The following is a 26,781-nucleotide window of genomic DNA, read 5'->3' as shown; positions in this document are numbered from 1 at the left end:
GTCAGGACTTAACCTAGAATCTGAGCTAGGGACACTCCTAGCAGGCATAGTCCGCTTATCACAATGCACACTCTGTCGGCCACGGAACTACAGATCAGGCAACACGGCATTGACAGTGCGCATGCGCGCTTAGCTTTTTATTATTATAGATGAATAAATCTGGTCAATAAGAACTCAACACCAATAGAATTGGTACTTATGAGTCTGAAGGTTGCAGAGTTCAGCCTTTCTCTCCATAACAATATCCTCTAACGATCTGCAACGAAGAGATCGTGCTCAACTCATTACTGAAGATTCTCAAATCTGAGCAACGCTGTGCCTTAAGTTTTTATATCTAGCCAGAACATGAGTACGTAAACATCAACAAACAAACTTCCAGCCCACGGTCAAACCCGCTCATGCAAAGTAAGTGCACAAACCTGCCTGGCTCCCCAACACTAAAACACTGCAGATGTAGTCAGTGTTTAATTTCAAGTTCGCGCCTTTATAAGGAAAGGAAAAAAAAATGCCGCTTACAACTCCCCCAGGAGAATTGATAGTACAGTACTTCGACTCAGAGGTTATTTCTGCTCTTGGATACAGGACACGTTAAAAGAAAGGAGCACGTGATTCGTGCTGAGCTAGTGTGATTCCTCCGACGGCCCGTAGAAGAGCGTCTTTTAAACCTGGAAGTGAGCTGACGAATGTTTCGGCGGCTCATAAGCGCTGTAGTGCTGGTGGGAGGTTTGGGCTCGTGAGAGAGATGAGGGTTCGCGGGTCGCTGGGGGTGACTTGCTGCGTGCTATTGCAGGCAGTTGCTGTAGCGCTGTTGCTTCGCGGCTTTTTCCCTGCACCACAGAGAGATGCGAAAGTGAGTGAAGCTGCGGCTGGTAGGGAGAGGATTGAAACTGGCACATGGTAGATCTGCCGATTGCTGGAGAGTTGCAAGAGAAAGGAAGTAGGACCCAAGCCCTGGGCACAATCTCTCTGTCTCGCAGCGGGCTTGCCGGCTCCGGCCATAGTTCATTTTCTAGTTCAAAGCCGAGGCTGCGTCTCCTCTCTGGATCCCCGCCAGAATCGGAAGTCTTCTCCGACTCTGGTGAGGTTTGATAGAGGAACCACGGCGGGGGCTTTGGAAAAAAAAAAAAGGAACTTTGTGTGGCCGGAGCCGGCAAGCCCGCGTGGTAAGCGCGCATGCGCACTCTGCCGGCCACGGAACTACAGATCAGGCAACACGGCATTAAGAGTGCGCATGCACGCTTACCGTTTTATTATTATAGATTTATTGCACATTTGTAGTTTGAAAATCAATAAAGATTTCTTTAAAAAAAGAAATAGGGTTAGATGCCTTTAATTAGTTCTTATGGGCTGTGTTCCAGTCTGATGTACTGTGTGTATGTAGTCATTAACTAACATATTCTCTGTTACAAATCCATGTAATCACTGAATTAGATGGCTTTTAATATAATAACATTTTTAAGTAGAGGCAATATTTAATACATAGAAACTCAGTTGATGCCATACTCTACTGTATCTTAATATTCTTATTGTCACTTATTATTCACAGAAATTTCATACTTGTTTTTTCTTGGTTTTTTTCGGGTTATTTCACCTCATAGCAAAATCCTTCTCAACTTCATTCAAATCCTTATATGGCCTCAGCGGCTACACTCGAGAGTCATATTTCATGTAATACTCGAGCATACAAGTATGCTCGAGTATCAAATATGACACTCTAGTTTATATACCGCATCCTCTTCATAATTATAAAGCTAGGGACGGTTTACAAGAGCTTAATGTAAGGGTTGGAGGTTGAGTATAGAGGGGAAGAGTATAGGGGTGCCATGTCTTCATCTCACTTCAGCTCCCTTATAGGTCATGGTGAGCCCCCCAAACCATCTCCAGAATCCCCTAGACCCACTTATCTACCACCTCAATAGCCATTATGGCTATAGGAGCCACTTATATGCCAGTAAAAAAGGGTTTTGGGGGTGTATAGGGGAGAGCACATGTTTCAATATCAATGCAGTGATTACAGGGGCTTATGGGCATGGGTCCTCCTCTCCATGGGTCCCTAACCCACCCCAAAGATGGCTTAAGACGCTTCTGTGCAGCACGACTAGGCTTTCCTATGCTAGGCTGGCAGGTGATGATGTTGTCACAATTTTCAAATTGTGATTAATATTTTTAGGGGGGGGTCGATGATCACTGGGGTAGTGTGTGGGGGTCTTTATTATGTGTTTGCAGTGCTTATCTGGTCACTTTAGATGGGTTTTTGTGACTTAGACCATGTTTAAATGGTCTAAGTCACAACGTCCAAGTTCCATCAATCCTGTGCTGTACAACTTTCGGTTCTACATGCAGTACGACTAAGTCTAAGCCAGCCCACGTCCTGCCCCAGTCCTGCCCTCGACATTCCTCCTAACACTCTCCATTTAGCTCTGGTCGTTCAGAGGCACAATGAAGGCCTACGTCATTGATAAATATGTCCAAAACCCGGTTTCATTATCAGCAAGTGGACGTTTTTTGACTGATGATCATCCAAGTACCGACTTAGGCCGGTTTTTGGATGTTTTTCTCTTTGGATTATGTTTTAGTGTTTCAGTATTCCTATCATTTACAATAAGATAGTGGGCTAGCAGTAAGGTTGATATTTTCGGTAACTAAACTTATTTTGGTTAACTTGACTTCTTGTTTTCCTTTACAGAAAGTTCATCACTTTGTTTATTTATTTATGTATTTGGATTTCTATCCCGTTCTCCCAGGTGCTCAGAATGACATTCACAGTAAGATACAGGACAAAATTTACAGGCATTTGTAGAGAGACAGGTGAGAAGAGGGGGAACAAGGGAAGCGTGGGAAGGGAGGAGGAGGGTTGAGGGAGCAGATCATTAAGGAAGGCGAGCAAGGGGAGGAAGGGGCTGTCCGTTAGGACTGGTCAGTTGAAAAGATGGGTCTTCATCCTTTTCCGGAAGGTCATCAACGAGTCTTGGGATCTTATCTGGGCAGGCAATTGGTTCCAAAGTTGGAGAATGAAGTGGGTGTAGGAGCGTTTATGAGCTGTTTCCATTTGGAGGGATCCTCCTGCAGGGATGTATAGTCGTTTCTCAGCCTCAGAGTGAAATTAGTGACAGTTGTGCAGCAAAAACAAAAATAACTCCACCCATGCATCATGGAAGAAACAATTTTATAAAACATTTTCTGCATGTAAAGCACAAAAAAGCATGTTATAAAAAATAGTGTGGGCAAATAAATGCATGCATAAAAGCAGGGCTCCTGGAAGACATCTTCTCCTGTTGAACTGTATGTTCATAAGCATTCTTAGGGGCATGACTTGGGTGGAATTGATGAAAAATTGTGATGTATAACTATCCTTATGAAATATCTCTGCACATACATACAGTACATATACAGTATACCTGTATTAGAACAGATATTCATGTATGCTGGAACATGCATGCACTATTGTAGATGTTTCAGGATTTGTCTTTTAAAGACATATAGGTCCCATAGATTTTGCAGAACAGACAGTATGAAAACTGTCCAAGGCAGCCTAGATCTTGTAAGATAATTCATTTAATGATCCAATTATTAAGACTTTGGAGAAGACATCCTGCAATTTTCTTTAGTCTTGCAGTATGATCTCCTGATCTTTATCCAAGGTCTATTTCAACTATTTGAACATTAGAGCAGAGCTGTATATTTTATTGAAGGCGCAAAGTCTGTACTGCTGCAGCGTAATAAGTTCAGAACCTTAGCCCAGGTTCAGTCAGATTTCAGTCAGAGGTTCCTGTAACTACTGCAAAACTAAAGTTAAATTGTTAAGCATTAATAGATGGTAAATTAGTTCAGTATGAAACGTTATTTTTTTGTGTGTTGCAATGACATGAACATGCCCTGTAAAAGAAATTAAAGCATTGAACTAATCAATCTACTTGTACCCGTTCTATTCCACTCAGGATTTTGTAGACTTCAATTATATCTCCTCTCAGCCGTCTCTTTTGCAAGCTGAAGAGCCTTAACCGTTTTAGTCGTTCCTTATATGAGAGGAATTATCCTCTTTATCATCTTGGTCGCTCTTCTTTGAAACTTTTCTAGCACCACTATATCTTTCTTGAGATAAGGAGACCAGAATTGAACGCAATATTCCAAGTGAGGTTGCACCATGGAGCTTTACAGAGGCATTATAACTTTCTTAGTCTTGTTAACCATCCCTTTTCAAAATAATTCCTAGCTTTTTTGGCCGCTTTTTGGGTGGAAGGCTTCATCATATTGTCTACATCGACACCCAAATCTTTTTTTGGGTGCTATCCCCAAGGTGGACCCTAGCATCTGATAACTGTGATTTGGGGTTTTCTTCCCAATGTACATCACTTTGCATTTGTCCACATTAAATTTGCATATGGATGCCCAATTTCCTAAGGTCTGCCTGCAATTTTTCACAATCTGCACGCATTTTAACAACTTAGAACACTTTTGTGTTATCTGCAAATTTAATCACCTCGCTCGTCATTCCAATTTCCTGATCATTTTTAAATAAGTTAAATAACACTGGTCCCAGTACAGATCCTTGTGGCACTCTCCTCCATTGAGAAAAATGACCATTTAACCATACCGTCTGTTTTCTATCTGATAACCAATTTCTAATCCACAACTGAACGTTGCCACCTACTTGAGGCTCCCAGGCTTCAAGTTGCCTGTGTGCTTGCTGACTCTGCCAAACTCTACGCAACTTGACGCCTGAGAGCCTCAGTTGGAGGGAAGGCAGGCAATGCATGAAAAATGTATCTATACACCCCTGAGGAAGGCTTTTTCAAACTGAAACACAGATCGTGTTGGGGTCCAGTACAGAAAAGATTTATAGACACTCTGTGAAGCTTGCCTTATGTTGTAGCTATTTATATGTACATGCTTTTATTATTTATATGTTTGTAATAAATTGTCTCTACGGCTGATGTGTGGTGTCCCTTCCCCACTTTTTTTGTCCTACTTACAAATTTGCTTATTCCATTCTACTCAGAATTTTATAGACCTTTGCCATATATCACCTTGGCCATCTCTTTTTCAAACTGAACAGCCACATCTTTTCTAGCATGTCCTCATATGGATGGTCTTATGGACAAGTGGGCTAACCCATTTTTCAAACCTGAGGTGGTTGACCCAGGTTTCCATGTGACCAATGGCAATAACCCATTCAATCTGTGAAATTAATTGGCTTTTAGCTTAGATTACTTGTCCATAGGTAAATATTGATATATTAATACACTAGATCCAAAAAGCTGCAAATTGCAAAATTGAGGTTAGTCTACTTGTCCATAAAACTATCCATATCAGAGTCATTCATAGACTATTAAGGGCCTCTTCTATCAAACTGCGCTAGCAGTTTTTAGCGCAGAGAGCCAAGCTGAATGGCCCACGCTGCTCCTAATGCTCATAGGAAAGAGGCCCTAAGTGAACTAGGCATCTGAAAACAGTGACAAAATTGGGAGGGAGGCAGCACTGACATGGAAGTTAGCATTCCTATAGATAGGGTTACCAGATTTTATACATGCAAAATCCAGACCCATAGACCTGCCCCCAGGCCCACACAATTCCACCCATCCTCGCCCCATTACACCCATACCATGCCCCAGCCTCACCCCTAGCCCCACCCCCCTCAGCCTGCTCGTCTCGGTCAGAAGGGCATTCACGCAGGCAAAGGAAGCAGACACACTTGGTGAAGCTTCAGTTGAGCCTGAGGATTTGCTACTGAATGCTGAGGATCCTATGGAGCTTCTGATATGATCTGCTTTTCAAAACCCGGACAAAGTGCTAGGTTTTAAAAAGCTGCCCAGATGCCCGGACATGACCTCCAAAAAGAGGACATGTCTGGGTAAATCCGAACATCTGGTAACCCTACCTACAGAAGACATTGGACCAATGTGGGATCTTGAGCATACATGGTCAGTTCCCACCCCATCTGAGCAGCTGACTGTTGTGTTGGTGCCACCTCAGAAAAAGTAAAGAAGGAAAGGAAAGCCGCTGAACACCATGGGACGAGGAAGAGTGAAGATTAAGAACACCAGGGGTGAAGGGAAAGAAGGGTAGAAGCTGAACCATGGAGGGGGAGGAAAAAAAAGTGATACTGGACACTACTTCAAAACACAGCCCTCAGGCTGACCTATTCACTCGGAAAATTTGACCATATCACTAATGCCTACCTAGACTCACACTGGCTACCGATACGAGCTCGAATCCAATTCAAATTTTATTATATATTGTTCAAAGCAATAAACGGAACAGCACCCACCTACCTCAACAACCGTCTAAATTATAACCGCATTCCCAGACTAAGAAGAACCCAGATACTATTCTCCCACCCTCCACTTAAGGAAACTCAGCGCAAAAAAATGTACGACGGCCTCCTAGCAACGCAAGCAGCTAAGCTGGACTCCTCCATTACCAACCTGTTGACAACTTCAAGTGACTTTAAATCATTCCGAAAAGAAATCAAAACTTTGCTATTCAAAAAGACTATACAACCTTCACATCCCCCCATCTACGCAAACTACCGCTGACCTCCTACCCCTCCACTAATATCGCCCCAATGACCCTATCAAGTAACCAACCCTAAACTTCTTCTTCCCTTCTAGTAATCCTCAATTCTCCCCCTTCCTCAATTTTCTCCCCTCTGCCTCCACTAGTTAACGCTCCCAAAATTGTAACTCCCCTGCATCAACTGTGTAAGCGTCCTATGCATCTACTGTGTAAGCGCCCCCTAAATTGTAACTTCCTGGAAATGTCCAGCTATCTTATACTGTAAATTGTAACTTCCTGGAAATGTCCAGCTATATTATACTGTGATCCGCTTAGAACTGCAAGGTACAGGCGGAGTAGAAGTCACCAATGTAATGTAATGTAATGTACTTGAGGAGAATAGGAAAATAGAAAGATGCAAAAGTTAGGCACCTACTTAGGCACTGTTCAGCATGATTCAAGTAAAATTGGGTGCTGTTTAATGAATCACACTGAGCGGAACCTATTTTGGAGGCGCCCAAGAAATAGGCCAGCTCTAGGTACAACTAAAAGTTAGGCGCCTAGCTGGGCGCTTAAGCACACTTAAGAGCAATGATTCTGCAACAAGGCACCCAACACGTAGCCACGCCTACACCTAATGTGCATAGCCTAAATTTTTAGAGGTGCCATGCTACTGAATCGCGCTTTCTTGATAGGCGCCTAGGTTTCAATCAGTGCTGATTAAATAGCTTAATTGAGCTTGTTATTCAATTTAGATAGGCGCCTGTCTAGTTGGGCGCCTTCAAAATAGGTGCCTAACTTTAGGCGCTGGTTACAGAATTTGTGCCTAAGGCCCTCTTTTACTAAGGTGCGCTAACCGATTAGTGCACGCTAATTGAATTAACACGCGGTAAATGCTAACGTATGCATGTTAAGCTATGGACATGTAAGCATTTAGCGCATGCTAATTTGATTAGTGCACACTAATCAGTTAGCGCACCTCAGTAAAAGAGGGGGTAAGGCCTGGATTATCATCTGGACGCTGAATGTTAGGTGTTCTACCACCACCTAACTTAATTGTTTTAATTGGTGTTAAAAGGCATCATTTAAAACTGATTAAAAAATAATTTTTTTAAAAAGATGCTGCCATGTGGCCTCTGAAACCAGTGCCTAGGTCTCTGGCGGTTAGCGGTGCAGAGTGACGCCAAAGCCTGGAAGTGGACATAATTATGGGTGGTGCTGGACTTTGGCATCACTATGTACCACTTGTCGTGTTTCTGACGGGACCCTAGGCACCAGAAATGTGTCACCCTGGCCTACATTACCGATACCTAGGGTCCTGTCAAGCCGCGATTCTGGAAGCGGCGCCTGTTGTTGATTACAGAATCAGCTCCTATGTGCTGGAAAAAGGAAATATTATGCAAGGAAGGGGCAGGGAAAAGAGAGAAGATGTTAAATGTAGGTGAGGTAGGAGGTGTGCTTTGAGCATTACTGGGTTGGAGGAAGGACCTTGAGCCACCCAGATTGAGGATGAAAGTGAACCGCTTTTAAGAAGCGATCCCCTCCATCTGTTTCCTTTCCTCCCCTTCTCACCGGCCTTTTAATTTTAATTTTTTTTTTTTTTACTTCGATGTATTGTATTCTCCCAACCTAATCTCCCTACCTTACGTATCAAACCAGTCTAAGTCCTTTCCATTAATTATTTAGCAAATGACTATTTTTTTTAGAACTATATTTTAATTTTAAGATTGCAATTAAGATTGTAATTTTACTCTGTAAACCGATCAGATATTAGCTGATTGGTCGGCGAATCAAACATAGAATAAACTTGAAACGTGGAAACATGGATGTGGCTGATGATTAGCTTAGTGCACTAGAGATTTTTGGGTCAAGAGATTTACACTGGCTTTCACTAAACTGCGGTAGAGCCTCTTACCACGGGCTGGCGAGGTAAATACTCTAATGCTCTAAGGAATTGAATGAGCATTTACCTCATCAGCCCATGGTAAAAAGTTCTACCGTGGTTTAGTAAAAGGAGCCCTTAAGTATGAAGAGTAATGAATTTTGACCACTGATGGGCAGTGAGGTTGGTGAGTCTTTGGGAAATATAGCCTATGTAAACTGAGCCACCAGTGAAGTCTATGGAAAACAAACAAACAAACAAAAAAAAACCTTAAAAAAGTATTATTGCATAATTTAAAAATATTTAAATTGTAGTGTCTCACATGATGGATATTAGTCAATGTTAGGTTTTCATTATTAATTATACAAGTCAAAAGCATGCAGGGCTTTTAAATAATGCATTGGTTTAAATTTTTTAAATAATAACATTGTTTTCATTAAGTTTTCCTTAGAAATATCAGTGCTATTGAAACTACCTTGAAATAGTCTATGTATAATACACCTATTTATACTAGGACTGCCTCTTTAAAATATCATTTTACAGGAAAACAAAGCCTGAAATGCAATTTGGAGAAAAGTTAAAATAATTTACCTTATACATCATGATTAACCCCTTGCGATGTTTCCTTTCCTATGTTGTAGTCAAAATTTAAACTATGGTACTTTAAAGTAAAAGCCGAGATATGCCCTAGACATAACTGAAGCTCTCCAAGACATTAATAAACCTACATATGTATGCAGCTTTTGTCTTCCTTCCCTTACCCCTTGCACAGCATATTAATATTATAACAAGAAGCCAACATTTTTCTTTTCAGTCCTTGGAGAATTCTTTCTTTTTATTTCTTGTTTATTGTTAGTTCAGTTTACAAAAAAAAGGGTAGATTTTCTACACCAGAACCTCTGTGGACAAAAAGCATTATTTCTGGGAAGAAATGAACATATTCATGGCACAACTGATGACCTAGCTTAAGTTTTGCAGAATGAATCCCAAAGGACTTGATTCTGCAAACGTCCTGAACGGCCTGCATAGCTGGAGTTATTCAGCCCGTGGCGTTTTCCTTAGGCTGCAAAAAGAAATGCGTTCAGGCCATGTGGGACTTATAGGACTTGATCCTGCAGAGATTTACTCATGTACTTAAAGTTTTGCATACGTCGGAGGTTTGCAGAAGGGACCCCGATGTGAAAAATGTATACTTTAACATAGTACTGGCATAATTATAATATTTTATACACATAATTGTGATAATTACGCAACAGCCCTTGAGTTTTTATGGCTTCAATCATAGGCAGCTAAGGTCTGTACTAATAATAAGCTACCAAAGTGATTGAATGTCTACTGTGGGAAAGCTACAGTTAAGCAAATATAGCCGTAATCAATCTTTGGCTAATAATCTACATTTCCTTGGTTTTATTACTTTGAAAGATTTCTTTTTATAGCAAAACCATCTGAAGCAAGTGTTTTGTCTGCCCCTCCTCCCCCAATAAAGTATAAAGGTTAAAAATATCTAGACAGTAGCCCACAGGGTACTCATTATGATCCTACAAGAGCAGGCATCCCGTTCTCTTTCTCAAGGACAACCAGAAATGCTAACTAACTTGATTCATAGACCAAATACATTGAGCTCTGCCTGAAATGTGCTCACCGTGGTTATCCTGAAAACCTGGAAAGTATATAATCTCAAGTACCTTAAAATGAATATTATTGCTAGTTATTGTACATCAAGGGCCTCGTTAATTCCAGGTTCAAAGTCTGTTCCATGTGATTGGAAAAGCAAATATATGCAAGGCAACATTTCAACGCATGGTTGGCATTTCTTTTTAAACGTTGGCCGTGGTGTTTTAACAATACCTGGATATTCAGCTCTGAATGATACTTGGGTTGAATATTTGGGTAGGCACTGACCGCTGCCAATATCTAGACAAAGACGATATTCAAAGCTATTTTCCGGATACAAATCTGGATAACTAAAGACAGTTTGGCCCTGATTCTTTAAAAGACACGTACACTTATGGCCTCTTTTACAACGCCGAGCTAGCGGCTGTCGCGTGGAAACAGCCCCAAAGCCCTTTAATTCTCTGTGGGCTTCAGGGCCGCAAGCGCAGAGCAGCCGCTAGTGTGGCTTTGTAAAAGAGGCCGTTAGGCCCTTAAATTTTTAAGAGCCTATCGCCTAACTTTTTTTTTTTGTTTTTTTTCAATTGGCTTAATCAGAATGGATAAGTGAAAGTGCCATAAAAAAAACAATTTAAAAACATGATTCAAAGATAATTTGCTGGTAAGTGCTTAACTTGGTACGCGCCTACTGGTGCCCAAACGGCAAGTAGGCATGGCTAGGGGAGGATTCAGAGGAGGGTTTAGGTGTGGATTAACTATATGCTATATGCTTACTTTAGAACTATCCACAAGATCAATGTCCTACACTTTCTTAGATATTTTACCATAATTTTCAGGGCTTCAGACATGCCATTTGGTCACCCCATGTTTTTCTGGTAACCAAGTGTTTCTTAATGGCTATGGCTTCTTCATTTGCCTCCTCATTGTATTAGTTTTCTCTATATTTTAATATTTTTCTTTGTATTTTAAAGTGCTTAATATCAATAACTTAATCCTTATGACTAAAAACTTATCTTAAATATTTTGCTCCGCTCATTTCACTCTCTCTTATCAAGTCGGGAAAGGGACCTTATCTTAACAGAAACTATACAGATCGGGATGGTTCGGATAAATTTATAAAGGGGGACTTTTTCTTGAAGCAGCCTAACGGCGAAACATGTCGATGTAACAGGTCCCTTTCTCGACTTCATAAGAGACAGTGAAATGAGTGGAGCAAAATATTTAAGATAAGTTTTATTCATAAGGATTAAGTTATTGATATTTATATTAGCACTAAGCACTTTAAAATACAAGAAAATACAAAGAAAAATATTAAAATTTAGAGAAAACTAATACAATGAGGGGGCAAATGAAGAAGCCATAGCCATTAAGAAACACTTGGTTACCAGAAAAACATGGGGTGACCAAATGGCATGCCTGAAGCCCTGAAAATTATGGTAAAATATCTAAGAAAGTGTAGGACATTGATCTTGTGGATAGTTCTATGAATGATGTGTCAATGCCATACAAATGACTGACACATTTACTTGTGGAATATGCTTATTTTAGGCATTGTCACTTAAGCCAAAAAAATAAACCCTGGCCTAAGGATTCAACATGTACCGGCATCTAAGAATGCTTAGATACCACTAGGCGTGATTATATAAATGTGCCTAGTGGTTTTATTGACAACTGCATGAAAAGGCACCTAAGAGTTAGATGCTGTTTATAGAATCATGGCTTTTCCGCCTGATATTCAAAATAATTTAACAGGCCGCTGATATTCAGCGGCATTTAATCTGCAGAATGCCACTGAATATCGCAGTTAGTGCCCAACACAAAGCCGGCTATTTTTTTTTGGGGGGGGGTGCATTCTGAGGGCAGAGTCGGCCACTTAAGTGCCTCTATCCAACACTTAAGCAGCCAGGGTTAGCACATAAATAGGACCACATAAAAGTCTGCCTATTTTTATGCGGTAAGTCATGGCCGCTTAGGTGATGAATATTGACTTGAATGGCTAAGGGCTCCTTTTACGACGCTGCGCTAGCGTTTTTAGCACACGCACCGGATTAGCACGCGCTAGCCCCAAAACTACCACCTGCTCAAGAGGAGGCGGTAGCGGCTAGCGTGCGCGGCATTTTAGCGTGCGCTATTCCACGCGTTAAGGCCCTAACGCGCCTTCGTAAAAGGAGCCCTAAGTGTCAGCTAAAAAAATAACCAGATACTTAAAGCCAAAACTCAGCCAGATCCTAGCTTTTAATATCTGAGAATAGTACCGTCAGGGCTTGAATATTGACCCCCTTTATTTCCTGTTCTAAATTAACTATATAATTATCTGGATACTGGTGTTGAAAACTATTGGACCAAGTTTCCAAGTTTATTTACAGTTTGATAGACTGGCCATCAGCAAGTATCTGGTCGGTATCCAATATTAAAATAGGAATTCAAAATAGTTAAAATAAAATGGGGTGGTACGTGGACATGACGAAGACAACAGGAAGGGGGGTAGTTGATACAGAAGGTGCTGAGGGAAGGGAGAGTTCAAAAAATACATTGAAGTTAAAAAAAAAAAAAAAGGCTAAAAGGAGGGAAAGGAATAAGCAGGGAGGGGTAGTCGCATCTTAAAAGCAGTTCTTAATAAATGCAGAAAAAAAAGGCTGAAGATAGGTCTAACTTGCATTTTGGTAGGCGTCTTGGAATAGAAAGGTTTTGAGTTTAATTTTGAATTTGTCAAGGCACCGGGGCAGTCTGTAGTCATTTTCAACACCATTGTCTGCATAATGTCACTGAACATCGTTGATTGGCCCCTTTCAGCATTACTTTTCCGTTAATGGCACCTTCTACCCAAATAAGTAGCTTTGAATATCAGTCCCAAAGTTTATCCACTAGTTTCTATGAAACTCACTAATGTCAGATTTTGTGACCGTTCTTAACCTTAAAAGCGTGGGTCCAGGGTCTCAAAGACCCTCCTTGAGGGCCCCGCAATCCAGTCGGGTTTTCAGGATTTCCCCCATGAATATGCATTGAAAGCAGTGCATGCACATAGATCTCATGCCTATTCATTGGGGAAATCCTGAAGACCCGACTGGATGGCGGCCCTCAAGGAGGGACTCTGAGACCCATAGACGGTGCACAATGTCTCTGTGGAATGTGCCAGCACGCATATCCCCATCGCTTTATTCAGTGCTTATGTGCATGAACGAGAGAGAGAGAAAATGGAAAATGTGTATTTATGCAGAAGATTTATGAACTAGAAAAATAAAAAAATGCCTGACTGTCAGCAGCTATTTTGAAATGGTGAAATTATTTAAATGTTCACTTTTCCAGATAATTCCCTCAGCATTTTGGCAAAGCATAGTGGATTCAACCGTCTGAAGCAAGAAGTGTATCATTTGCCCATCATAATAAGTGATAGTGGGAATCCTCCCCAGAGCAGTACCAGCACTCTCACCATTCGGGTCTGTGGCTGTAGCAATGATGGCGTTGTCCAGTCCTGTAATGTTGAAGCTTTTGTTCTTCCCATTGGACTCAGTATGGGAGCCTTAATAGCAATATTAGCGTGCATCATTTTGCTGTTAGGTATGTATTTTACTTACAGCCTGCTGTTCACAGTTTTTCAGGCTCATAAATGACTAGGTGAAGAAAATGAAAAAAATCTAAGAATCCTGTACTATTTGGACAAGCTACTGCATTCTCCAATATATGGAAATTGTGGGAAGGAAGAAGATGGATTATGAAAACAAAATCCATCAAATTGCATCAAGCTTTATAACTGATGAGTTGCAAGGTGAACTAATAACACACTGTGGATGCCAGAAAATGGATTATTTAGCAAATTTGTTTCTTTTTCTGAAATGTGAATGATCTGATGCAAGATACTGCTGGCTCAGGGGATGAAAAAATTCTAGATGATAAGCACAGAAGCACACACACACACAAAAAAAGTTTAGACCTGGCTGAACAAAGTAAAAACGCATGCAATGCATTCCTGTATATTTGTTTGCTTTCTGATTAAATATGCATTTAGGAAGATCTTTCACTAAAGTGTGGTTAAAATGATTGGTTACTGCATATTACTTGGACAAGTTAACATGTGATAACTGCAAGGTCTATGCATTAGGGGCTCCTTTTTACAAAGGCGTGCTAGCGTTTTTAGCCCACGCTATCCGAAAAGCTACCGCCTGCTCATGAGGAAGAGCATAGGGAGCAGCTAGAAGAAAGGAACGAAGTCTGGAATTGGCAGTGGAGGAGAAGGGTAAAGCTAAGATCAGCTTTTTGAGGAACAGAGTTCTCTGGGAGGTGTATAAGGAGAGAGAAGTGAGGAGAGATCTTGAGGGGCAGCAGAATGAACACACTTGTAGGTCAGTAATAAGATGTTGAATTGTATGTGATGGCAGATAGGGAGCCATAAGATCAATTTTAGATAAGAACATGGTGTCAGGTCAAAAGCGCACTGGGACAAAGGCGCGCCCAGACAATTGAGCGCAGCGCGGAGGCGTGTGCCGCTCTAAATTACTGTTTTTAGGGCTCCGACGGGGGGGGGGCGTGGAGGGGGAACCCCCCACTTTACTTAATAGACATTGCGCCGCATTGTGGGGGCTTTGTTGGGGGTGTGGGGGGTTGTAACCCCCCACATTTTACTGAAAACTTAACTTTTTCCTTGTTTTAGGGAAAAAGTTCAGTTTACAGTAAAATGTGGAGGGTTACAACCCCCCAAACCCCCCCATAACGCCAGCGCGATGTCTATTAAGTAAACTGGGGGAGTTCCCCAACAAAAACCCCCGTCGGAGCCCCTAAAAACTGTAATTTTGTGCGGCGCGCACCTCCGCGCTGCGCTCAATTGTTGGCGCGCGCTTTTGTCTTTCGCGCCATTGTCTATGAACCTAAGAACATAAGAGCACAGGAATTGTCATACTGGGACAGACCAAAGGTCCATTAAAGTCCAGCGTCCTGTTTCTAACACTAGCCAACCCAGGTCCTAAGTACCTCTCAAGCGGCTAGCACGGGCGGCATTTTAGCGTGCGCTATTCCGCGCGTTAAGGCCCTAATGCACCTTTGTAAAAGGAGCCCTAAATGTTCAAAATGTGTCCAGCATCTTTCCAATTTGTTACGGAAAAGGGATCGGGACTTGTATATCACCTTTTTGTAGTTTTTACAACCACACTCAGCGTGGTTTACGTAGAGATACTTCAGTGGGCTCACAATCTATCTCATGTACCTGGGGAAGTGGGGGATTAAAGGGCAAATTCTTTAAGACGCGCCCAAAAAGGCGCCGCCTTAGGCACTGTTCAGCGTGATTTAGGTCAAATTGGCTGCTGTTTAATGAAGCACGCTGAGCGGCACCTATTTTGGAGACGCCCAATGAATAGGCCAGCTCTAGGCGCAACTGAAAGTTAGGCGCCTAGGGGAGCGCTTAACCACACTTAAGAGCAGCGATTCTGCAACAAGTATCGCCTAACACGTAGCCACGCCCACACCTAACGTGCATAGCGCCTATTTTTTTTGAAGGTGCCTTATTCCAAAATCGCTCCTTCTTGATAGGCGTCTAAGTTTCAATTATTGCTGGTTAAAAAGCTTAATTGAGCTTGTTAATCAATTTAGTTGGGTTCCTCTGAAATTGGTGCCTAACATTAGGCCCCGGTTACAGAATTTGGGCCTAAGTGACTTGCCCAGGGTCACAAGGAGCAGCATGGGATTTGAACCCACAAACTCAGGGTGCTGGGGCTGTTGCTCTAACCACTGCGCCACACTCTCCTTAAGTAGAGACAAACATTTTAACGGGTAGATGCACTGAGGGCCTGATTCTCTAAGGATGCCGATCTCGGCAGCCACCTAAGAAGCGGCCACTGATCGCGTGTGAATCACGTATCGGCGACCTTTATAGAATTGCAGCTTTTTTTTCCTAACAGATGCCTTAAATGTAGGCAAGCAATTTAGAAGCCTAAATTTAAGCCATCTGTCTCATGCCTACAGTGACGCACAGAGACTCCCTATGGATGCCCAAGGCTACTTCCTGTGGAAATCACCTCCACGCCGGCCTTGGGCGTCAGTAAGCATCCCTATGCATTTCTGTAGGTGCGAGACGGAAGACTACAATATAGGCATCATTCGTTGCATCCATTTTTTACAAAATAAATTATGCATCCCGATTGGCTGGTGACACAGTGGTTGGACACATTCCACCACCTACAGTCGGGACACCATTTGTAGAATCAGCCACTGAGTGCCTGATTCTATATATAGCATAAAAAAAAAATCAGTGCCAATCATAACAGCACTTAGTACGATTTTATAAAAAGCATGCTGCATATATTGAACTGAATTTAGTGGCTGTATGCATCACTAATAGGCACACCCATTTAGGTCAAGAAAAACCAGGCCTAAGTATCTGTGCCTAAATTGTGCATGGATTGGGTGCATTCTATTATAGTATGTGTAACTTTTATGAATACCTACAATCCACCGATGCCTCTCCCCGGCCATGCTCCCTTTTGAGATTCATATACTAGAACTGACCCATACCATTTTACAGAATGTGCCTACTAAGTTGTATATGTAACTTCTAATTAGCGCCAATTAGTATCAATTATGAGGTGTTATTTGTCAATTATTGACACCAATAGACTTGTTAAACAATTAAGTTGTACACAGAAATCGTCTGTACATGCAACTTATGGCGCTATATAAAGAATTTGGTCCTTAGAGGTTCATTTTACCGTAGTTTATATGTTATCTGGATCTTGTGTATGTGGTTTTGTAACCTGCTTAGGATTTAAGCGGGCTAGAAGTTGTTGTGTTGTGTTTTTTGTTTTGTTTTTTTAAATCAGTCAATAAAAATAAAATAAACCAGATTTGATTCTCATGGATTGATGAACATGCCGCAAATTTATATCTGATCCAATCAGAGCTTCCACAGATTTGCTGGAGAAAAAAAAATATGACCTCACCTTGAGTATTGTGTGCAATTCTGGTCATTGTATCTCAAAAAAAAAAATATAAAAATATATATATATAGTAGAATTAGAAAAGGTTCAAAGGACAACTAACACGATTAAGGTGATGGAACTCCTCTCATATGAAGATATAATTAAGAGGCTAGGGCTCTTCAGCTTAGAGACAGCTAAGAGATATGATAAAAGTTTACAAAATACTGAATAGAGTACAACAGGTAAATGTAAACCAATGATTTACTCGATCAAAAAGTACAAAGATCAAGACACACTCCAAGAAGTTGCATGGTGGGACGGGATGCGTAGACATAGATAGGGAGACAGAGGGAGGGAGACAGAGAGGGGAGAGGAGTTAATGGTTTTTGGGAGGCCCTGTGCTGTGGACATTTAATGGGCCCTGAGTTTGTACCTCTTATTCAGGACTTCCACAGCATCATCCTGGCCTGTGAAGCTGACAGTGGTCTATCCAATGAGTGTGGGTTAGGGGGTGTGAGTGAGTATCAGTTGGAGGGGGCAGGATTGTTGTGATGGCCCTCTATATCCACTGTGCTGTCCTTCATCAGTCCTATTTGTCAGATTTGTGTATGGTGTAGGTGATAGGGCTGAGGTGTAGTAATATAAGGGAGGTTGTCAAGATTTACTATTGGTGACTATGGGGGCTGCTTTTGTTTATTCCCCTAGCTGATGCAGGTTGGTAGATACGATTGAGTTACATGCTGTGACCTTTTGGATTGCTGGCTGTGGGTGAGCCAATGCCACCCCCCTCCCCCAAGCCATACCAAATCATCTCATTGTTTGGGGTTCTGGGAGTTGCAGGCACACTGAAAGGAGGGTTGCTGCATGCTAGTGCTGCCCGATTCACGTTTCGAATCGGTTCACCGATTCGAATCAGGTGAATCGATTCGAATCGGTTCGTTTTTTGTAAAAAACCGGACTTACCGATTCATCCCGATTAAAGTTCATTCTTTTTTCACTGCCGGCCTCTGGACTCTTTCCCATCTAATGTAACTTCTGGTTTTGCAAAACTGGAAGTTACATCAGAAGAAACGAAAGGACGTGGGAGCGTCGAGGGGGAGCGAGCAGACCTAGTGCAGCGGACCAGTCGGAAGCAAAGGGTAATTTTGGCTGTCTCCACATTTCTCCTCTCTTCCCCGCAATTCCACATCCAGTCGAGTAGGTAACTGAACCGGCAGGGAGGGCTGAGAATTGGCAGGGGGTGCTCAGAATCGGCAGGGGGGGCTGAGAATCAGCAGGGGGACAGAGAATTGGCAGGGGGGTGTTCAGAATCAGCAGGGGGGGCTGAGAATTGGCAGGGGGTGCTCAGAATTGGCAGGGGGGCTGGGGATGGAAGCTGAAATCGGCAGGGGGGCTGGGGATGGAAGCTCAGAATCAGCAGGGGGGCTGGTGAATCTTGGGGGCTGGGGATGGAAGCTGGGAATTTTTGATATGATATTGCCTTAGTTAAATAAAATGTTTAAACTTAAAAAGCGGTGTCATTAACAGTGAATCGAATCGAAAAATCAATTCAACAGGGTGAATCGAATCAAATTGAATCGAAATATTTTTCTTTGAATCGGGCAGCACTACTGCATACCAAGGACATGATGGAGGACAGGGAGGTTGCAAGGGTGTTGTTTGGGGTGCAATCTCATGCACCAGATGAGGTTCAGATCTAATCTACGAGGACTGATTGAAAAGTAATGGGAGTGCCTCTGTTTTGGTTTTTTTTCCAAGAAGTGGTATTTGCCTATACCTCTTTCATTTCTTTATTTATATTGTAGTTCTCCCTTTTTCTATTTGTTTCAGTGTGTCCTTTTGTCTGATTTGTCCACTGTCTTAATCGATGGTGTCTTTGATATTATTTGTCCTCCCCTTGATTTTATTGTATAACCACCTTGAAACTATTGATAAGGCGGTGTATAAAATTTTAAAGAAACTTGGACATGGCGATGCTGTGCTGGTTCTTGTGAAGATCATACATCAGCTTTTCTAAATCTGCAGTTAGTCTTCTTTGCTGGGTCACTACGAGAGGAAGAACTCCGTACATGTCGTCAAGGCGGATGAGAACGACGTGCCTGTGTGAGTACGCCAGAGGTGTGTGATTGAATTTTGTGTTAAACTTTGAAAGAGCGGTAATGAAACTCTTGAAATGTTATGACAAGTATAACACATCTACTTGGAAAGAAAAACAGAGGAATTCTCATTACTTTTCGATCAGCCCTCATAGATGCTACATAATTATTATGGTTCCGTTTGAGTATGCATTATATCTCTCTTATTTGAATTTCAGTGCTGTTAATAAGTATATTTTGTGAAACTTTTTCATGTACCGGTAAGTCCCAGTATTACGTTTCAATGTACTGATTTTGACTTTAATACTTTGTATTTATGCATATATTTGGTCTTTTTACTACTGTTATGCTGTTAACAAAATTTTAAGTTTTATTTTGAATCATACATGTTAAACACCGCCTTGGGTGGATCTCTTCATAAATTCCAATCAATAAAATTTGTAAAGCATGCACATTCTTTTTGAATAGTGCACACTTCACGAGTAGTGGAAAAAGTGTGCACTCTTATTGGATACACTAGGGGCCCTTTTACTAAATGGCAGGAAAAAAGTGACCTTCCCTTAACTTGTTTAAAAGCAGACTTAAAACCCACCTTTTTGATATAGCCTTCAATCCTTAACCCTAATCCCCACTGCCCACCAACCCAGTCAGCAGATTAACCGTTCCCCTTAACTGTATCCATGACATCCTGTTTGTCTGTCTTACCTGTTTAGATTGTAAGCTCTTTTGAGCAGGGACTGTCTTCTTTGTGATTCTGCATAGCGCTGCGTGTGTCTGGTAGTGCTATAGAAATAATTCATAGTAATAATAGTAGCGTGAAGAGTTTCAGTCTTTGGGAAGCAGAGCTGAGATTGTGATGTCATAATTCCTCATTCCACCAATAAGAACCAACCTCATCAGTGATGTCACAATGGCTTGATTGTCCTGTACTCCCCAGCATATTAACTGTCCACCCTTAACATTATCCATTATCCTGTTTGTCTATCTTATCTGTTTAGATTGTAAGCTCTTTCGAGCAGGGACCGTCTTCTTTCTGACTCTGTTCAGCACTGCATATGTCTGATAACACTATAGAAATAATAGCAGTAGTAATAGTATTTGAGTCATTCCCTTGTGCTAAGGCCACATTTACTGGTGGAGTAAAATGGCTGATTTTCCTATTTTTAGTATCTATGGTCACATGATAATTTTCCTATTAGCATGTGACATCAAAGTATGATTTAAAGCTTGTTTGTACTTCTGAACTGATCGGATTTGTGCTCTATTCCTATTATAACAGGGATGATTAACGATGTTGTCTTGATATGTCTCTGTTAAACATGATAATCAGAGGGAAACAAGATTCTATGTATATCATATGTAAACTGCATAGTTTGATGCGGTATATAAATTTTTTAATAAATAAATTAGCACATGAGTCCCTACTGCCCCCTATTTTGTAGACCATAGAGACTCGCACGTTGAACCCGTGCTAATCGGTCAGCACGTGGCAATGCCCATGCACTGATTAGCATAGAACATGCCCATTCTCTCCTCCAAGACTGACCCTCGGTGCTAAAAAGTAAATGCTACTTTTTTTTTTTACCATGTCAGTATTGTGTGCACACATCCCCAAATTACTGCAGGATACCACAGAACATCCTGCAGTAAGTCATTTTTTTCCTGCGGCAAGCACACGTTTTTGATAAAGCCTTCAATCCGTAAGCCTCACCCCCCACTGCCCACCGCCCTAGCCAGCGGATTATCCATTCCCCCTAACTGTATCTCCGCACTGACATCCTGTTTCTCTGTCTTGTCTGTTTAGATGGTAAGCTCCTTCGAGTAGGGACTGTCTTTGTGACTCTGTACAGCGCTGCGCACATGTGGTAGCGCTATAGAAATAATAAAGAGTGGTAGTAGCTTTGTAAAAGTGCCCCGTATGTAAATAATGTGATCTGTTTAAAAAGCAGAAAAAAAAAATTCCTAAATTTTGTTAATATTTCCTATGTGGTTTCAAAGAAACCTACTAGTTACTACTAACACATGTTAATGATATTAACACATTGATGCTGTAGTATTCATCAGTAATTCTGGAGCCCTTTTGTTAAGCTGTATTAGGTGCTAACACTTACCAAATGCAGCTTAAAATGGTGTACTGTGGGGCACGCTTAGGCGTGTTGCGTTAACTGTCAAAGGCAGGGAGAGGGCATGTCAGGGGATATTTCTGCGCTATATGACCATGTGCTAACTGGATTACTGCATAAGCCCTTAGCACCAGATTCTATAAACAGTGCCTACTTTAGGCATCGCTAGGGGCCCTAATCATGGACACCTGGCAACACCTAACCTAATCGTGCGGTAATTGAACTTACACATGGCTATCCACGCAGTGCCTAGCAAAGCCTAAGTTGAGGCGCTCTCCAACGCCTAATGATGTCTACCTGAAAAGTTGGCCTGGTTAGGGGCGGAGAATAGGCGTAGTAAACTGAGGCATAGCTAGGCATCTGAGATTGGTGCCGGTATATTAGGTCAGGTAAAACCTGGCCTAATGTACTGGCGCCTACCTCTAGGTTGCCCAGCAATGCCTAAATCCACTTAGATAGGTGTGATTCTATAAAGGACATCTACGGCTCCTTTTATTAAGGTGCACTAGTGTTTTTAGCGCGTGCTGCCCCCCCCCCCGCGCTACACGTAAAAACTAACGCCAGCTCAATGGTGGCGTTAGCGTCTAGCACGCGAGGCAATGCAGCGCGTGCTAAGACCGCTAGCGCAGCTTAGAAAAAGGAGCCCCTAGTTTTTGAGTGATAACCATGCAGACCGGCGCCTAAAAGTTAGACACAGTTAGGCACTGTTTATAGAATCTGGCACTTAGGGTCAGACTCTGTAAGTGGTGCCTATGTCGGTGGCCGGCTAAAAAGTGGCCGCCAATCATGTGTCAATCACATGACAATGCCGGTTACAGAATTACTCCTAAATTCAGCTAAGATAGGTGGTTGAAATGTAAGCCCGGAAAAACCCTGGCCTACATTTCAGTCACCTATCTATGCCTCCGCAGGATCCTAAAGTCAGGCCGCAGCAGCTATAAACTTATCACGCAGGGGACGTTATCCCTGATAAGCTGAGCCAGCAGTGTTCCCCAAAGCCACAGCTTTGGGGAGTCCTGACAGCTCAGCTGATTGGGGAAGAAATACCCCTTAGTGGCTGCAGCAGAGGAGCCCTCCAATATCGGAAGGAGGGATGCCCACTCCCTCCTCCCTCAGACCCCTATGAGCCCATAACCCATCCCAAACACCAATAATCCCAGCATCCTCCCCCCTTATCTTTGACTTTAAGGCTGGCCTGAAGGAAGCCTACGCCCTTTGCCTGGCAGGCCCGCCACTTCACAATGGCTGGTCTTCCCCTTCCTGGTGCATTATGGAACTCACCAAGGAGGAACCTAAGGCCCTGATTGTCCCAAGCATCTAAGGCCTCTCCCTTGGGAGCGGCCTTAGGTATCTGGCCAATTGGAGTCTTAGGCCACGCCCAGTGCATCCTAGGAATGCACTTGTAAGGAGGCCTAAGACTCTGATTTCCCACGTGGCTAAAGACCCTCATATGGGAGATGCTTTAGGTACCTGGGCCAATCATTGCCTTAGGCCCCTCCCTGGTGCATCCCAGGATGCACCAGGAATGGGAAGGTCTGCCACTGTGACTAGGGGGGCCTTCCAGCCAGAGGGTGTAGGCATCCCTCCTGCTGACCTTACAGCCAAAGGTACAAGAGGGGTTGGGGATTGGGGCTTTGGGGTATCAGGGTGGGGGTTCAGGGGTATCAGCTGTTGGGGCAGGTAATGGGTTTCGGGAGCCTGCAAGCAGGAGGAAGTGGACATCCCTCCTGCCTATTATGGTGGTGGGGGGGGTCTTTGGGGGTTCTGGCAGGAGGAAGTGGGCATCCATACTGCCACAGGACTTCAAAGAGGGAGGTTCTGGCAGGAGGGAGTGGACATCCCTCTTGCCAGTATCGGGGCGGTCCCCTGCCGTAGCCGCTCAGCTGATCACGGCAGGGTTATTTCTCCCCAACCAGCTGAGCCAGCAGGACTCCCTGAAGCTGCAGTTTCAGGGCTCTGCCAGCTCAGCTGATCAGGGATAACTTCCCCTGCCGCAATCATCTTATGTTTGCTGCAGCCTAACTTTAGGATCCTGCGGTGGCATAGAAAGGCAGCTGAAATGTAGGCCAGGGTTTTCTGGGCCTACATTTCAGCTGCTTATCTTATTGTGAATCGTGGCTAGGTTGCCGCTTTAGCCCACCTAAAGCCACTTTCACATTGGTCACGCCATATTTGGCATTACACGGCCTATAGCGCCTACCTAGCTACCATTTTTGGCCATTTCTAACTATGTTTTCCAATTAACTTAGTTATCAGCAGGGCGCCTACCGACACCTAAGTTTAGGCACTGGTTATAGAATTTCCCTGTTACTGCCTATAAAATGGATGGCAGAAGTGCTCTCAAGGTAATTTTAGTTAATGACCAGATGCTAATGGCAACATTAGTGCATGACCATTAATACAAAGAAATAGAAAATTAGCCATTTTACATCCATTGCAAAATGGTCTTGGCTTGTGGGGAAACCCTACGCAAGCATGCACTAAGGCCACGTTTTGCCACAGCAAAGTAAAATAGCTCTCTGCTCATTTTACAATTACTTTTGACTCATTACATTTTGAATATTTTATTTTTTTGCAACTAAACATCTACACCTTTCATTAGGGCCATCAAAGTTTTCTCTCTTCTCTTAATTATGCTCATTAGTTTTTCATGTGACAATGATGACATAATATTGTGTTTTGATAAATTTCAGTATTATAGAATCCAAGTTTACTTGGACTGAAATAATAGACATATAAATACAAGTTGCTTCTCACAAATTAAGGGCCCCTTTTACAAAACAGCAGTAACGGGTCCTAGTACAGCAAATGTGACACAGCCCCTAGGAACTGAATGGGCTGTATCGCATTTGCTGTGTGATAGTCACTACTGTGCCTTTGTAAAAGGGGTCCTAAATGTTATTGTTACTTCAAGAAAATAAAGTCAAAATTAAAACATTTAAATGATTCTGTCCATTTATCCCCCCCCCCCACCCCTGTTATCAAGCCACGTTAGGGTTTTATCACAGGTCACAGCAGTAAAAGCTCCGACGCTCATTGGAATTCTATGAGCATTGGAGCTTTCACCACCACAGCCTGTGGGGAAAAAAAAAACCTAATGCGGTTGGATAAAATTGGGGTGGGGGGAGGTTAATTATCCACTTAGGGATCCTTTTATTAAATGGCGGTAGAGGTTTCTACTGCTGGCCAACGGGGTAAATGCTCTGACACTCATAAGAACATAAGAATTGCCGCTGCTGGGTCAGACCAGTGGTCCATCATGCCCAGCAGTCCACTCACGTGGCGGCCCCCAGGTCAAAGACCTAAAATGAGTCCAACCTCACCTGTGTACATCCCAGTTTAGCAGGAACTTGTCCAGCTTAGTCTTGAAACCCTGGAAGGTGTTTTCCCCTACAACAGCCTCCGGAAGAGCGTTCCAGATTTCTACCACTCTGGGTGAAGAAGAACTTCCTTACGTTTGTACGGAATCTATCTCCTTTTAACTTTAGAGAATGCCCTCTCATTCTCTTTACCTTGGAGAGGGTGAACAACTTGTTTTATCTGCTAAGTCTATTCCCTTCAGTATTTTGAATGTTTCGATCATGTCTCCTCTTTTCAAGGGAGAAGAGGCCCAATTTCTTCAATCTCTCAGTGTACGGCAACTCCTCCAGCCCCTTGACCATTTTAGTCGCTCATAGAAATTATTTGCATGTCGGAGCATTTATCACCAACTCGTGCTAAAAACCTCTACTGCCATTTAGTAAAATCCAGCGTTAATGATCTCAACTGTATTTTTATTAGTAGTACTGCAGGGATTAATATAACATACAATTCTCCTTAGGTATTGACTGCCCCAAAATATTAGACTTGTAATTTGCAGGCATCATCATTATGTTTTTCTAATTATATCAATATTTATTTTCAGTCATTGTAGTGCTGTTTGTAACTCTTCGAAGACATAAAAATGAACCTTTAATCATTAAAGATGATGAAGATGTGAGGGAAAATATTATTCGCTATGATGATGAAGGGGGTGGAGAAGAGGACACGGAAGCTTTTGATATTGCAACATTACAAAATCCCGATGGCATCAATGGATTTTTGCCTCGGAAGGATATAAAACCAGATCTTCAATTTATGCCCAGACAAGGTCATGCTTCAGGTCCTAATGGTGTTGATGTTGATGAATTTATAAATGTAAGGCTACACGAGGCCGATAATGACCCCACTGCACCCCCATATGACTCTATTCAGATTTATGGCTATGAAGGAAGAGGATCAATGGCTGGCTCTCTGAGCTCTCTGGAGTCTTCCACATCAGACTCAGATCAAAATTTTGACTACCTCAGTGAATGGGGTCCTCGTTTCAAAAGACTTGGAGAACTTTACTCAGTTGGAGAAAGCGACAAAGAAACTTGACACTGGATTACAAACTTTTTCACTGCTGATTTGACAATTACATAATATTTTAGGGTCACTATCGTTAGATATGGCTGATGTGGCCATTTGTTTTAGAGGCAAGTTTAGCGCCAGTCATCTATAAAATCAACTACATTGTAATGTGGAACCAAAAAAAAGTATATGTTAGGAGGTTTATGAGTCTTGTGGAATGTGAAGTAACGTTTGTGGAGTGTCTAGAAGTCTTTGGATAGCCAGTATTCACTATGACCACCAAAACATACGAATTTGGACCTAAAGTTGCTATGAATAAATACAAAAATATGTGTTCTCCTAGACAATAGACCTGAAAAACATTTTGCTCTGGAATAATAGTATGGTTTATTTCCATATTGACAACACAAATCACACCACATGATTTTGAAGCAATATCTGTTCTTCACTATGATGGATATAAGCGATGTTGTAACTCTCAACTGGCATCAACTGTGCAGTGACCATAAAATTACACATAATTGGTGTCCACAATACCATCAAGCATCACTTTTGTAAATGTTACATCAAGCCTTAAAATATTCACATGTTCTAACTCCATTCCAGTAATGGAATCGTAGATGTATAAAATGTTAGCCGTCGGGGCCAAATTCCAAACCGAAAAAAGGGCCTATTTTCTAGTAGAAAGGATTATTCTTATCCTTCACTTCACCTTCCGCAAGGGGCGTACTTTAGAAATAAATCAACCAACAAATTCTTAATTTTATTGCGAAAGTTTATTATTAATCTTTAGGATACATATTTTATTGATCTATTATTTATTAAAGAAAATAATTATAAAGTGAGAGATTATATGAAAACTAAAAAAAATTGTATCCACTAATAACCCTGTAGATTTATTTTTTTTTCAAAATATAATAAATATTAAGTACATAAGCCTTTTTGGGGGGGCTATAGAACATTACTGTGTGCTAGTAATGTCTTAAAAGACAACCTGTATAGTTGCACAAGTTGAATTTGTAGCAGAGGCTGGCAGCAAATTGAAATCTTTTCCAGAGAGACTTTTTTATATTTTATCCATAACTGTAGTACAATGTCTAGTGTTTTTTTACGACAAGCACAAACAGCTGGGGGTAAACAGGTTCATGTGAATATTTAAAACTTTAGACTTTTAGAAATCCACACATTACACAGTATAGTATAAAAAAAATATATAAATTAAAAATAAAATGAACATGCTTAAAGCCCTGCATACTAGCGCAGGATCCAGTGTGTATATAATTTTAATGTTTATGTTG

General features: G+C 41.9%; 1 protein-coding gene across 1 annotated transcript in view; it reads left to right on the top strand.

The window, feature by feature from the left end:
• Positions 1-26,300, top strand: part of LOC117359637 (cadherin-8) — a 469,702-nt gene extending 443,402 nt beyond the window's left edge. The window contains exons 10-11 of the mRNA XM_033942802.1: positions 13,295-13,546; positions 25,017-26,300. Of these exons, the coding sequence (XP_033798693.1) occupies positions 13,295-13,546; positions 25,017-25,510 (746 nt within the window). The 3' untranslated portion in view covers positions 25,511-26,300. The remainder of the gene's footprint in view (positions 1-13,294; positions 13,547-25,016) is intronic.
• Positions 26,301-26,781: the final 481 nt, after the last annotated feature.

The sequence above is a fragment of the Geotrypetes seraphini genome, chromosome 4 (assembly GCF_902459505.1).
Source record: "Geotrypetes seraphini chromosome 4, aGeoSer1.1, whole genome shotgun sequence".
NCBI lineage: Eukaryota > Metazoa > Chordata > Amphibia > Gymnophiona > Dermophiidae > Geotrypetes > Geotrypetes seraphini.
The sequence above is the reverse complement of the archived record's forward strand: the minus strand, read 5'-3'. Positions and strand labels throughout refer to the sequence as shown.